The sequence below is a fragment of the Alosa sapidissima genome, chromosome 10 (assembly GCF_018492685.1).
Source record: "Alosa sapidissima isolate fAloSap1 chromosome 10, fAloSap1.pri, whole genome shotgun sequence".
Lineage (NCBI taxonomy): Eukaryota > Metazoa > Chordata > Actinopteri > Clupeiformes > Clupeidae > Alosa > Alosa sapidissima.
The window spans coordinates 10,057,474-10,070,922 of record NC_055966.1 but is presented as its reverse complement, the minus strand read 5'-3'; the positions used below and the strand labels follow the sequence as shown (position 1 = coordinate 10,070,922).

The 13,449-nt window shown below is 37.4% G+C and overlaps 2 protein-coding genes across 4 annotated transcripts; both read right to left on the bottom strand.

Annotated features, from left to right (window-relative positions):
- Positions 1-2,008: 2,008 nt before the first annotated feature.
- On the bottom strand, positions 2,009-6,746 carry LOC121720702 (transmembrane immune signaling adaptor TYROBP). Of its 3 annotated transcripts, XM_042107061.1 has the most exons (7): positions 6,040-6,745; positions 5,856-5,934; positions 4,220-4,369; positions 3,724-3,744; positions 3,439-3,591; positions 3,180-3,247; positions 2,009-3,051 (listed from the first exon to the last, which is right to left on the bottom strand). In XM_042107061.1, exons 3-7 carry the CDS (start codon positions 4,263-4,265, stop codon positions 2,995-2,997), a joined length of 345 nt encoding a protein of 114 aa, XP_041962995.1. In that variant the 5' UTR covers positions 4,266-4,369; positions 5,856-5,934; positions 6,040-6,745; the 3' UTR covers positions 2,009-2,994. The 3 variants fall into 3 exon arrangements, with proteins under 3 accessions (XP_041962995.1, XP_041962994.1, XP_041962996.1); XM_042107060.1 differs by having other exon boundaries at positions 5,856-6,746; XM_042107062.1 differs by lacking the exons at positions 5,856-5,934; positions 6,040-6,745 and adding an exon at positions 4,622-4,840.
- A 347-nt stretch (positions 6,747-7,093) lies between these two features.
- hcst (hematopoietic cell signal transducer) lies at positions 7,094-12,976 on the bottom strand. The gene is made up of 5 exons (XM_042107068.1): positions 12,877-12,976; positions 12,336-12,418; positions 12,085-12,102; positions 9,088-9,228; positions 7,094-7,559 (listed from the first exon to the last, which is right to left on the bottom strand). The coding sequence occupies exons 2-5, from the start codon at positions 12,379-12,381 to the stop codon at positions 7,516-7,518; spliced, it is 249 nt and encodes an 82-aa protein (XP_041963002.1). The 5' UTR covers positions 12,382-12,418; positions 12,877-12,976; the 3' UTR covers positions 7,094-7,515.
- Positions 12,977-13,449: the final 473 nt, after the last annotated feature.

The following is a 13,449-nucleotide window of genomic DNA, read 5'->3' as shown; positions in this document are numbered from 1 at the left end:
TGGAGCTGCATTATCTCAAAACATTAGTGTGCGACTGTGACCACTTACAGTAAACTACAGTGGAGCATTCAGAACTTTTGTTTTTCTGTGTGAAAAGGGTATTTCTTCACTCCAACAGTTTTAAAAGAAAACATTTGATATGTACATGTCCAGTGTCAGGTTCAGAAGTGTATTGGGAACAAATAAAGCTCTTTGCGACGGTTGCTCTAAACAGTGTTGTAGTACTCGAGTCCGAGACTCGAACTCGAGTCCGAGTCATTAGCTAAATTTAGAGACTCGTGACTTGACTTGGACTTGAGCACTGAATGACTCGAACTTGGACTCTGACTTGTGCATTCGCACTCGCGATGACTTGTCGAGGACTCAACTTTTTTTTGTAATATATCATAAGGCTATAATAAATTGTAGTATGTCATTAGGCTATAATTTGCTATATGATTTTAATATCTAAATTATTAGTAATACTAATTTTAGTTCAAGGGAATGTTAGGATATTGCTAGGCAATATTAGTTCTCATACATGACATAACATTAGCCTACCTAAGATTACACTCAGCCTAGGCTAAACAACACACACTGCTGCTGGATACCTGATCATCGTGACTTGGTGAACAGTGTTTTCCCTGACTGACGTGAGAAGCGAGGTTCCATTCATTCACATGCGATTTGATAGCCTAATCCACTGCACGAAAAAAAGGAAATAGCAACGTGTTCTATTTCTAACATGTGAATATCGTAGCAAATAGTAGCCTATGGCGATGGCAGCCTAAAAAAAAACATTTATTTCACTCATCTCGTTGAAATGAACGTAGAATGTGGCCTGTTGCGCAAAGAAATTAATTAGGCAGATGATCTACATCTCCGTTAACCGAAAGCTAGTTTTCATCTCTACTGTTGACGTGAAATATGTCTCCATAGTGTCAGTGAAGTGATAACATAATTATGCAGTTGCCGGTAGCCAGTGTTCAAGTCACGGGAGTCAGAAAGAAGCTACCAAGACGGGCCCTGCTCTGTTTCTGTCCCTCCCAAACTGCGCTAAAATTGTGTAGGCTATTTAACAGCCAGAATTAAAAATAAGAACAAAATAGGCCTACTCCAACGTCCATCTAGCTCTTGTGAAGTATGAACTTCTACAACACTGCCTATACAATTGTCAGCAGTCAGTAACAGCATAATGTGTCGCCTGTGTAATTGGGATGTGGATTGCTCATTTATTATGAGTAGGCCTATAGGCTATGATGGTATGGCTATGGTATGGTATTCTCTCCGATATAATAAATACAACACATTGGGTTTGGCAAGAAATTTGGCAATACTACTTTCACACAAGTGATGGCACCCCTGCTTGGAGACAGAAGATTGTCCGTTTTGCTTTTAAGGATTTCATCTGCAATGGAAAAATGTAGGCTATGCTTTCTTTAGTGCTGGATTTGGACTCGACTTGATCAATAGTGACTCGACTCGGACTTGACTCGGATGAGTAGTGGACTCGGACTTGGCTTGGAATTTTTTTTTAATGACTTGGACTTGACTCGGACTTGAACACTGGGGACTCGAACCTGGACTCGGACTTGAGGCATAGTGACTTGACTACAACACTGGCTCTAAATAGAATGTTAGAGAGTGATGTTCCAGTAAAGTAGCCTTCCCTGATACACACACATTGTTTGTGTTGTCATGACAGCTTGAACAATTATTCACCATTTATGTATGTTCTTTGGTACAGGATATCTAAAGAATCATGGAGGGGAAACCCACACTGTGGTGAACTGAGCCGTTAATCCTCCTCGTTGTGGCGACAATGCTCATCTTTCATCTTTAAAACCAGAAGCAGAACCAATAGAATGGCCATCTCTCAATGACAGTTTGGTCATGTACTTGCATCTCTAGTCAGAGTGTCTTCTAGATAAGCCAGCAATGTAAACCGTAAAAGCTGAAGTAAAATCAGTTGTTGTCAGCAATTACTGAATGACGACATGGAATAATGTCTGTTTCCCCTTAGCTTCAGTATGTTCAAAATGTCCGAGATTTATTTCCATTTTAGTAATAATTGGATCAGAATGGTCAATCCAAAATACATGTTTGACATTCAAATAACAAAAAAAAAGACAATAAATACAAACATGTATATCTTTTACACAAAATATGTAGAAACACATGTCCCTCCGTCTCAAAATAGCCATCAGACATGTGAGGCGTTGGGCTAAATGTGCTCAAACGTGATTCATTTGAACTGTTGTCTGAAGTTTCCAGTGGGGGAAAAACCAAACCCCATGCGTCTGCAAGAGACACACCAACTTGTGACCAAGACAAGGGGCAGCAGACATCCTCAGCAACTCTACTTGGCGGGTGAGGAGTGGGTGTCTTCAGGGCTTGCAGCAGTTCCCTCAACTGACTATTCAGTAACAATAGCAAAGCCCCTATATACATAAAGCCTGTAAACCCCTATATCTATATTATACATAAAGTCTGTAAACCCCTATATCTATATTCTACATAACGTCTGTGAAGTGCACATTGATACATATAATATAGTAGGTATATGAACTGAAATAATAGTTTATTTTGTTTCCACAATATTATATGATATATGAACACATTAACAAAAGATATGCTATCACTTGAACTACATAACATTATCTCAAACAAGTTTTCATAGTTTATTGTACAAATACAAAGTGTATACAAACTGTACAAAAGACTACATTAGGCAAGCAAGTGACCATTTTAATTAGCTCTACTGAAATAGCTTTCTGCAGACTGTTTAGTGCTCTGTATAGCCCTCCAAGCTAAGAAAGTGGAGGCTGGTTATTAATGAATTAAAAGTGACAAGGGGCTGATAGCAGGCCCTGCTCCACTTCAAGTCAACAAATAAATACTATTTACATGAAAGGTGCCACATTAAACATTCAGGGCATGCCATCTCGTCGTGGAAAAAAATAGTAAAGAATAAACAACCTTCCAGAACGTTTTCAGGATTGCACTGAAGAAGACTCATTTCCGATACTGTCTCAGATCATTGTAAACGTCTGACTGGACCCCATACAGCTCCTAAAACACAATCATGAATGTGAGAAAAATGTATTGGGGCATGCAGACTAGTAGAGACCTCACTTTTTTAACCACTCTAATAGACTCAGTGTGGAGAGATACAGTAGGTTGACTCCACTTGACTGTACCTGGTATGGCGACTCAGTGACTTCGGGCTTTTTGGTCTTTTTTGAGGAAGTGAGCTGTTTACCTTTACCTGAGAAAACAGCAAAACAACAGAACTCAAGATCATTCATTGCTGCTCATTGTCATAATTTTCATCAATATTTCTATCCTCTCTCTCCTTCTCTCTCTCTCTCTCTCTCTCTTTCTTTCAAAATGCTCATAAAAACAGTATAGTGGGTGCATAATTTCAGACACTGAAATAAAATGAATGAAGACAAACACCTGCATCACTTGGCTGTGGATGCAGACCAGTTCTTCTCCTCTGACGAGACACGCAGCAGTACACAGAGAGGGCGATCAGGACTGTCAGGAGGATGTCACAGGAAATGAGGGCCACCACAATGCTGATATCGACCTGGTAGCACTGGCCACAGTCTGCACCAATGGGTATATATTCATATAATCAGTTGGAAGACGATTTAAAGTGGTCATTTATTCTTCATTTATTAGCATCTTATTCATAGTAACACACAGATACTCCATATACATATGCATAAACACACATACCTTGTTTCCCAGAAACCTGATCTGTAATAAAAGGAAATCAATATATTATAGATTGAAAGACTCATTGTACTAATATAATTTAGTAAAAGGCCAATATAGACTCATAGACTTATAGAGCACATAAAAAGTGATGTCTTCGGGGAAAAGCTGTGCCATTTCCTTTGAAATGATGACCACAAAAAACCCACAAAAAAAAGTTTAACGTGAAAAAAACATCAAACTTTTCCATTTTCAACTATGCTCTGTTGTTATACACACACCCTATGCTGTCATTACAGACAGTGCCATACATGTAGACTCAAACAGACCAAACCACAATGACCATCTCACTGCGCACCCATTACAAACCTGCATAAGGGGTGATGAGACCCTGTGAAAAAGGTCAACATTCAACATCCATCCACCCACACACACACACACACACACACACCAAAGAGAAAGACTTGCCATTGTAGCCTATAGTCTGGATGGCACACATGAGAGGTAGTCTACTCACCGGACATTTTCACGAGTGGGGCCACAATACAAATGCCTCTGCTCATAATCAGACCAGACCAGAGAAGTCCGACTGGCTCACAGAGGCGTACGGGCAGCGGTCAAGAAGTCAGATCCGATGTTGGTCGTCCAGTGGGGATGATGCTGGATGCTAGAATGAGGAGAGAAGCCCAAAGAGGGATCTAGTCAGCATGTGAGATGGTGGACTGTGTGTGTGTATGTGTGTGTGTGTGTGTGTTTGAGGGTAAAGTGGGTGTGTGCTCTAGTACAGAGGAGGAACTGCCTCAGTTTCTCTTTCCTCTCCTGACGGACACACACACACACACAGCTAAGGTAGCCATATCTCAATCTCGGTTAGGAGTGTGTCTGTCATAATGAAACTGGTGCTCTTGCCTCATCTCACCTCTACATTATTCTTCACATTCACATTTCTCACGGTTGGTGGGAAACACTGGTTTCGTACATAAAAATAAATAAATAAAAGAAATGGCATTTAAACAGTTATGTTTTTATTTACTGTTTTTATGTAGTTGTACTCTTTTCTAGAACAGTGGTTCTAAAACTGTGCTACGGACATGTGGACTGGTGATGTATGGTATATGGTATGCAGACTCTATCTAGTGGTACTCTGGGAAAAAACATATATTTTTTTATATATGCTAAATAATCACATTTCAAATTATGTCAAAATTTATATAATAAAAAATCCTTACCTACACTTAAAAAAAAACAATTTGTGTTTTTTTTCTATTATATACTTTTAATTACTTTTTTCTGCTGTTAGTGAATGTTGTGTGTGATGTCTGTATGCTACTGAGACCTTGAATTTTCGCTTCTATCTATCTCTATCAATGTAAAATATTATAACAATGACTTTTTAATCCGAAGTCCCAAACCTGGAGATAATGACCATTGGCACCAACTTGCTCTGAAATCCACACCTTAACCATGCACTCTTAAAATTAATGTTTTGAAAACAACACAACTTGCATTGTTTTTAACACATCTCCATGTTAGATAGGGACAACACATTCGTCTTAAGAGTGTGTGCTATATTGTGAAAGATTGAAAGATGGCCATCATGGCCTGTGTTATGAACGTCTACACTTGAGATAATGAGATAATAATTCTTCTTCACACAGAGGCGTTTCTCGTCAGACACAGAGGCCACTCGCTTAGGCCATTTCCTTTCTCCGACCACCACCATACTCTCTGTTTCGTGCAAATTCAGCTTGTGGTGACCTGCAGGCTGCAGCGGTCTCCAACATTTGCCTGTTAAAAAGGCTTTGTTAGATAAATTCCAATACTTAAAGTCGCTTGTCAGAGATAGGAAACCTGGCTTCAGAAATTAAAAGTCCCTCCATGTATTGGTTCTATTGGTGATTTCTCCAATTACCTCATCTACCGTGCTGTGATTAAAAAATACAGAACTTGACTGAGATTTTTTTGGAGAAGCAGCAGCTTAAATGTTTAGCCATATAGTCCCATATAGATCCAGAACCATTTTGACTAACCTTTGATTAATCATTTTGCTAAACATTTTGGTATGTGTTACTAGCAAAAGGACACTTCAGTTGTGTCTCAATTATGCGTTTGTTTGTTTGTTATGGTAAAACATAAACTCCAGATGACCTTACCTGAGAGCACTGGTGTCACTGGACAAATTTCATTCACAATGTTTGCTTTGAATAGCCGCATTGAAAATATCACTGAATTCTATGGAAAAAATATAACACGTTGAATATTTACTTCCTCCTACATCCATGGAACAGTACTTAAAAATGTTCTTTCAGATTTAAGAAGCACAGCATACATGCCTACCTTGCTAGTCTATTGTTGCTGCAATGTAGTCATTGAAATGTTTTCTTGATATTCACATTATTCTTATTTCACTTAATTCTTAATCATCATCTTGCTTTATATCATATTACACACCACTATGCAGTATGTCTTGTTTTGTGAGGATTTATTTAGAGCACTTGATATTGAATTTTGAAATTGAGAGTTTATATTTTTTTTCTTTTGGGTTTTTCTATCCAGACACCATGTTCCTGTTTTAAACACCAAAATATCAGGGACATTCCATTCCATTGTGAACACTCATCTGGTCATGGTACACAGTTCCTTTCCTAACTTTCATACACACACACACACACAATGGGGCAATTATATTTATCTAACTGTCATGAAACAGGGAAAAAATAACAAAATGAATACATTTTGCATCAGGCAGACTGAACAACAGCTCAAATATCACTGAAAATCTGTGAATCAAGAAACAGTATCTGTGAGGCACTCACAGACAATGTATGGAGAAAATAGATCACCACATGTCAATCATCAATACAAGATACTTGTTGAATTTATGGCATATTTTAAAACATTTATAGCATATTAATATCACTTATTATAATCGGTTACACTTTACTTGACAGTGTCGACATAAGAGTGACATGACACTGTCATGAACGTGTCATAAACAAGTCATAAATGTTTATGACATAACACTTCTGTTATTAAGTGACATTCGTTCAGGGTTAGGTTTGGGTTTAGGTTTAGGGTTAGGGTTAGGGGTTAGGGGTTAGGGGTTAGGATTAGGATTAGGATTAGGGTTAGGGTTAGGGTTAGGTTTCATGTCTCATGATGACAGTGTCATGTGTTCATGACAGTGTCATGTCACTCTTATGTCGATACTGTCAAGTAAATCTTATCAAAATCAAGAGCATATCTTTTTTAAATGAAGAATGTTTGGCATGGCCTTGCTGTGCATCACCGACAAAACCACTGACCTCTTAATAGAAAGCAAACCACCCAAACCTCTTGAATATATAGTATAACATAGTTAAACATTGAGAAATCAAGCTAAACACTGGTATAAATCCACTTTTGTTCACTATATTTTTATATTTTTATATAATGTCATGATACATTAATAACAACAATGGTGAACCACAACAAACAATTCTTACCACTGTGTATTTTCCCACAGAATATCTCTCAACTATCCAAAGTAGGAATGCACCTTCCAAGTGATGGCACACTACACAATAGTCCAGATGCAGATGTGACTCATACAAAGATGCATATTTGAAGTCTGAGTTCAGACGGCATAAATTGTCTGAGGCAAAGATACGAAGAAGCACTAAGAGCTGAGGAGAACAAATGAATTCATGTCCCTCATGGTGCATGTCCAGCGCAGGGCATCCGTGTGTGGATGTGAAGCCATTTACTGATGTGTAATGTGCAAAGGCAATGGGGAATCGTGTATTGTTTACTGTTCTGGTGCGCCCCATTGACCTACTTCTTGCAGTTGGCTCTGACATTCATATAGACCTTTTCAGCTGTTGAGGTAAAAACAATAAAACACCTTAGTAAAAGGCAATAAAGAGAAAAGTCTGCTTATAATGAACACGTGACATTGTATTGAATATTGAATTATTGAAGTCCATATTTCTATGTAACTTCTTTATTTTATGTTTCCTGTAATTATGTTTGCTGAGCATATTCATATACTATTTGTGTTTCAACTTTCCAGACTGATGCACTTAATCATACAACAACACTAACTCAGGTGCAGTATCAATTTATATGTTTTAGATAGTAATTGGCAGTCTAACTGACACATAAAGTCAGTCGAAACTTAAGCACATTGTATTCAAATAGCAACAACAAAAACAAAAAAAAAATATTTTTCAATGACATCTTGAAGAACCTCCAACAAGCCTAAACACCTTTGGCTAACAATGTTAGCCACAATGCTAGCCTAGACACAACCACTCACTCTGTTTAGATGGCTCTGACTCCTTCTTTTCTGCACTGACACCTAGAGGTGATAGCAGGAACTCCAACTCAGATGGGTATTGAAAGCCAGTGGCTTTATGGTGGGGAGCACCCACAACACTATGAGGCACTGTGGCGTGGGTGGCTGTAGCCTCCCTGCCATGTTTGGGTCTACAGTAGGTGCCCATGGGGCCCCAGGTGCGAGTCCAGCCCGGGTCATTTCCCACTCTGTCTCTCTCTCCCACTCACTCACTGTCACTTTCTTCACTGTCATGTCTGATTAAAGGCATAACATATAAAAATGTAATATATATGGTATTTACACCATGTACTTTAAAAAGTAGTGTTTAGCATAAGTTGAAGCAGTGGTTTAATGACTATTTCATATGTGTAGTATGTATGCATTTAGGTTTTGTTGATGGGGTGTGCAGGCAGAGCTGTGAAGAAAACAATAGCTATATGGAGAGGAAATAGCGGGGGGCGTGGGGGGGGGGGCTCTTTCCTTTCTTCAGAGTTGTGGTTTCTAACTTGCTCATAGCCAAGCTCCTGCTCTTTATCTTAATGGCAAACATAGCACCAGTTGTAGTTCCTCTGAATTAAACATTTAATGTTTTAAAAAATAAAGTTATATTGCTGTTTTTCCCCAAATACTTACAGTCACTGATTCCAGTATTCTCCCACCCACTTACTAGTCACCTATATTGCTATACACTGAATAAACAACTGACCACTTCGGTTCAGACTGGAGGATGACCTAGTTGCAGATCACACTCAGCTTTTCAAACTTTCAAACTTGCACTGCACTTTGCACTAGTTCTTTAAACTAGACTGTAGTCTACACCGGTCTGCTCTGCTCTGCAGTGATTCTTATTCTCTCATTAATCCCAAACTAAAATGAGCACACCCTTTACTGTGACACCACCTGAAGATGAAAAGTAGTTATTTTTACTAACTCTGGCATACATGGTGTTTACATGGTGTATTTTTTCTTATCATACAATGTTCATAAATATGCATGGTCCCTATCAAATAGACCAATAAAATAAATAGAAAAAAAAATAGTATTAGAGACATGAAGCAATACTGTACCATTGTCTGTCTGTCGTCTGCGCCGGCTTGCACAGTAGTAGGTGATAAGGACGATAGCCGTGGTCAGGATGATGTCACTGATGACCAGCCCTGCAAGTACCCCAGGGTCGATTCTGTAGCAGGCATTCTCCTGAATTGAGGCTGCAGAGACAGATACGGGAAAATGAGTCAACCTTTAAATGTTAAAAGCACATGTGGTTGGTATCAAGGACCTTCATTAGTATGCTCACAACTTTCAGGTGGACTTGCCAATCAGGTGGACTTGCCAATCATAAACATTATAGTGGGCAACCCCTGTGTTCATATGATTCATATGATGATGAAGGACATTTTTATTACACATGATTTCACTAAAAGTTTTAGTCATGTAATGGTAATTCACTATGTCAAGTTGATTTTCTGCACATGTAGCCAGCACCAGGTGTACAGCTTTGAATAGATATTCTGTACATAATGCAATCTCTGCTTGTCAGATTGATTCAAGCAATAGTACAATATGGCAAATAATCATTTCAAAGCACCTCTATACCTCCAATAGAATGGAAGCAATAGAAATATGGAAGTAATATAAGTATATATATACTCTTTTGATCCCGTGAGGGAAATGTATATAAAAAAAGAAAAGTATGATTCCAAAGAAAGGTAAGAAAAGATGAAATATGAAAAATATAAGAAAACTATGATTCCAAAGTGCAAACCATACCCTAATGACATCTGTCTATATATAATACCTGTATTAAACACATCTTAGTCTACAACCCCAAATCAAAAAAGTTGGGACGTTGTGTAAAATGCAAATAAAAACAGAATGTGACAATATACATGTCTCCTAAACCCATATGTAGTAGCAAAAAGGACATAGACAACATATCAAATATTGAAAATGAAAATGTGTACTATTTCATGGAAAATATATGTTCATTTTGAATTTGATGCCAGCAACATGTTTTAAAAAAAAGTTGGGACAGGGGCATGTTTACCATTGTGCGGCTTCACCTCTTCATTTTAACAAATTTCTGTTAATGTTTAGGAACTTACAGTAGGAGACCAGTTGCTAGAGTTTTGAGAATTAAATGTTGTCTCATTCCTTCTAGATATAGGATTTCAGTTGTTCAACAGTATGTGGCATTTTTAATCATGTTTTTTTTTTTATAGGTTGGATACTTTAATAGGCCCTCTCCTCTTTAGCTCAGATGATGATGATCATGATTGTCATGATGTTCATGATTTCCAAAAGATTGGTCTAACCTCAGTCCATTTTAAACAAGCTCAGGGTCAGATAAGAAGGTGGAATTTCTGTATCATGTCTAAATACAGTTTTGACTGTTGCATGGTAAAGTTTACACTAGCATTTTTTAATTGAGTATCAAACTGTGCTCATAGATAATGGTTATGAGAAGTTTTCCTGAAACCATACAATGATTTTCTTTACAGAAACAGGTCTAGTTTTAATGCAGTGCCATCTGGGGTCCAAAAGAACAAGACCATCCAATATTGTTTTTCAGCTCTATCCATTGTTTGCAAAGAATTCTCTGGATTCTCTGAATATATTTAATGATATTATGTACTGTAGATGGTGAACTCTCCAAATTATGTTAAGAAGCATTAAAATGGCATTGTTTTATCATTTGTCCACAAAGGTTTACACAGAGTGATGAATACCCCTACAGAGCATCTTTACTTCTAAGACTGCTTCAAACAGCGCATCTGTAATTTGATAATCAGCGGCGCAGTCAGGGAATCTGTTTGCACGCAAGACCGTATAGTACAGGTATTCCACTAAACCATACTTTATTAAAACCTAGCAGAGTATAGCCTACACACATCTGCACTCGTCTATTATTTGAACTCATTGGCAAAGTGAAACTAACTTCACTGTGGTGTCATAGTCAACGGCAAATCAGTTCTTAATTACTTTCACTATTGACTGACAATGGGTCACCATCGAAAACATAGCCTGAAAAAGGAACACTTACCCCAATAATATTCAAATGAAAAAAAAACCTAAGGACATTTATCCTGCAGAGAAAGTGCTGCTTACATCTGGTGACAGTGCGTCTTTCACTATAGACCAGGTTTAAAAAAAAAAAAAAGTGTACGATAGGAATACGCTTTCCGTTATGATAATAATACGCTTCGTTCTGAGTTTTAGATCGCCAAGATAGAGCCCTCTGCCTCTCTGGGATGCTCTTTTTCATACCCAATCATGCTGTAGGTGTGAAACATTCTTCCTTTTGTTTTCTGTATCATTACACAACTTTTACAGCATTTTGTTACCCCCATGCCAACTTTTTTTGAAACATGTTGCTGGTATCGAATTCAACATTAACAACATACAGTATATTTTCCATGAAATAGTCAAATGTGTCTTCTTTAACTTTTGATATGTTGTCTGTGTCCTTTTTGCTGCTAAATATGGGTTTACGAGACATATCACATTCTATTTTTATTTGCATTTAACATGTCCCAGCTTTGATTTGGGGTTGCAATTTATTCCATTTATTAATTCGATTCGGAGGAAATTGGAGTACACTAGGGCTGTCCTAGAAATACAAAGTATGTTGTCCATGCAAATTGAGTAGGAACTGCGAGAGAACAAAGCCATATCTTCCAATGCCTAGTCCCATCAAATATGAATTCTATAAGTCAAGTCAAGTCAAGTCAATTACAAATAAAGGAATAGACTACTGGACTTAATATTTTCAGTTCTGCTTGAGTCAACACCATTGCTCTTTAGTTTTAGGAACTGAAAGGTTATTTCCTATGGTTATCACCAGTTCTTTCTTGTTAGAAACAGTTTATAAACCAATTGAAATCCTTAATGCAATGTAACAACACAGGCCTACATCCAATTTGAAACAGGTAGATGCATATATTTTAAGTGTGTGATTATTTACAAAAGACAGTTATGAACACTTATCTCAACCAATTTATTTTCATATATGTTGAAAACCAGAATTTCATGAAACATTTAGTTTTATAGATACCAGGACCTACCTGAATTTGAAGTTACCTCTTCAAAGTGGCCATATTAGAGGAGAAAGAAATATAATGATAATCAATTCAACTGTACAGTACACATCACAAAACATACATCAAAAGACAAAAAAATAAATAACACAGTAAAATATGTGATTAATCTACAACTTCAATGGGACAGAGACCAACCAACTTCTTAACAGTTCTTCGCTGTTTTCCTCAACTCAACTATTCAAACTGCTGTAAGGATGTGTGAAAACACTGCATACCATGCACACAAAGTAGGAGCAACACCAGCAGCGTACTTCTTGCCATTTCCTGTCAGCGTCGGAACGACTTTTAGAACAACGGCCTATTTAGATAAAAAGCACAATGTATCCAGGTCTAAACTACACATGAACAAAAAAAAAACAGTTTGAAAGTCTCAAATCTGGTACAACTTCAAGTATCTGTGCATCTAACTGATTATCTTTTCAAAACTATCAACATGGAAAGCATTTGAAACATATTCTTTAATGTCAACATATTTTGTTTTTACAAAATGTAGACATGACGATGCTAGATTTTTTATTATTTTGCCAAAAAACTCATGTAATAGTGGCATGACAAGCATGTCTAGTGAAATCTGTTTACCACAGACAAAAAAAACATCTTTAACGTGGTCTATCCACATATAGTACAGTACAAGTTTTAAAAGACTGCCCTGAAATAGAATAGCATGTTGATGGGCAAGTGTATGAAATGTTTTGTATATTTTAGCAGTCCAACAACATAAAACTCTCTTAATAGAAGAACATGTCATATTCTTACCTTGTGGTGACTGTTCCAGTGGCCGTGGGCTCAGTGGAAGAGTTTCATTTGTGACGCAAGAGACAAAGCTTGTCACAGACGCATAGTCATCTCAAACTTTAGACATGTAGCTAGACGCTCACAGTGCTGGTGCTAGTAGACTTCAATTTAATATATTACTGTAATTGTACTTTAATCTTATTGTTTTTCTTTTTGTATGTGTGTGTGTGTGTTTGGAGGGGAGGGGTTACAGTCAAAGCATAGACTTTGTCTTAATTGTCTTAATTTCTTTTAGTGAAATACAATTACAGGTCAAATTTGAAATTATATAATGATCTGTAAATTTCTAGTAGTAGTAGTTCTAGTAGTTTTGCTGCAGCATCAACTGCAGTCTTAAATAGTCTGAAATAGTTTTAAATATGGGGGGGGGGGGGGGGGTAGTCTTAAATATGATAGTCCAGATGAGTAAAGCACCTGAAAGGTTAGTGAACCTTATTTTGATGGCATTGAATGTGTTGTGAATCAGCCTCATTTCTGTAAATGTACATACTGCGTACTTCTTATGGTCATCTGTGATTTTTGTACCCATGTGTA

Bases quoted from the DNA above. Each gene is read 5' to 3' on its own strand.
- LOC121720702 (XM_042107060.1), bottom strand. From the start codon at position 4,265: ATGAGCAGAGGCATTTGTATTGTGGCCCCACTCGTGAAAATGTCCG. The intron at 3,248-3,438 runs GTGTTTGTCTTC...CTGTTTTCTCAG, and splicing joins TCCACAGCCAAGTGATGCAG to GTAAAGGTAAACAGCTCACT. The intron at 3,052-3,179 runs GTACAGTCAAGT...ATTGTGTTTTAG, and splicing joins TCACTGAGTCGCCATACCAG to GAGCTGTATGGGGTCCAGTC.
- hcst (XM_042107068.1), bottom strand. From the start codon at position 12,381: ATGGCAAGAAGTACGCTGCTGGTGTTGCTCCTACTTTGTGTGCATG. The intron at 7,560-9,087 runs GTACAGTATTGC...TTACCTCAACAG, and splicing joins CAGACGACAGACAGACAATG to CTGAAAAGGTCTATATGAAT.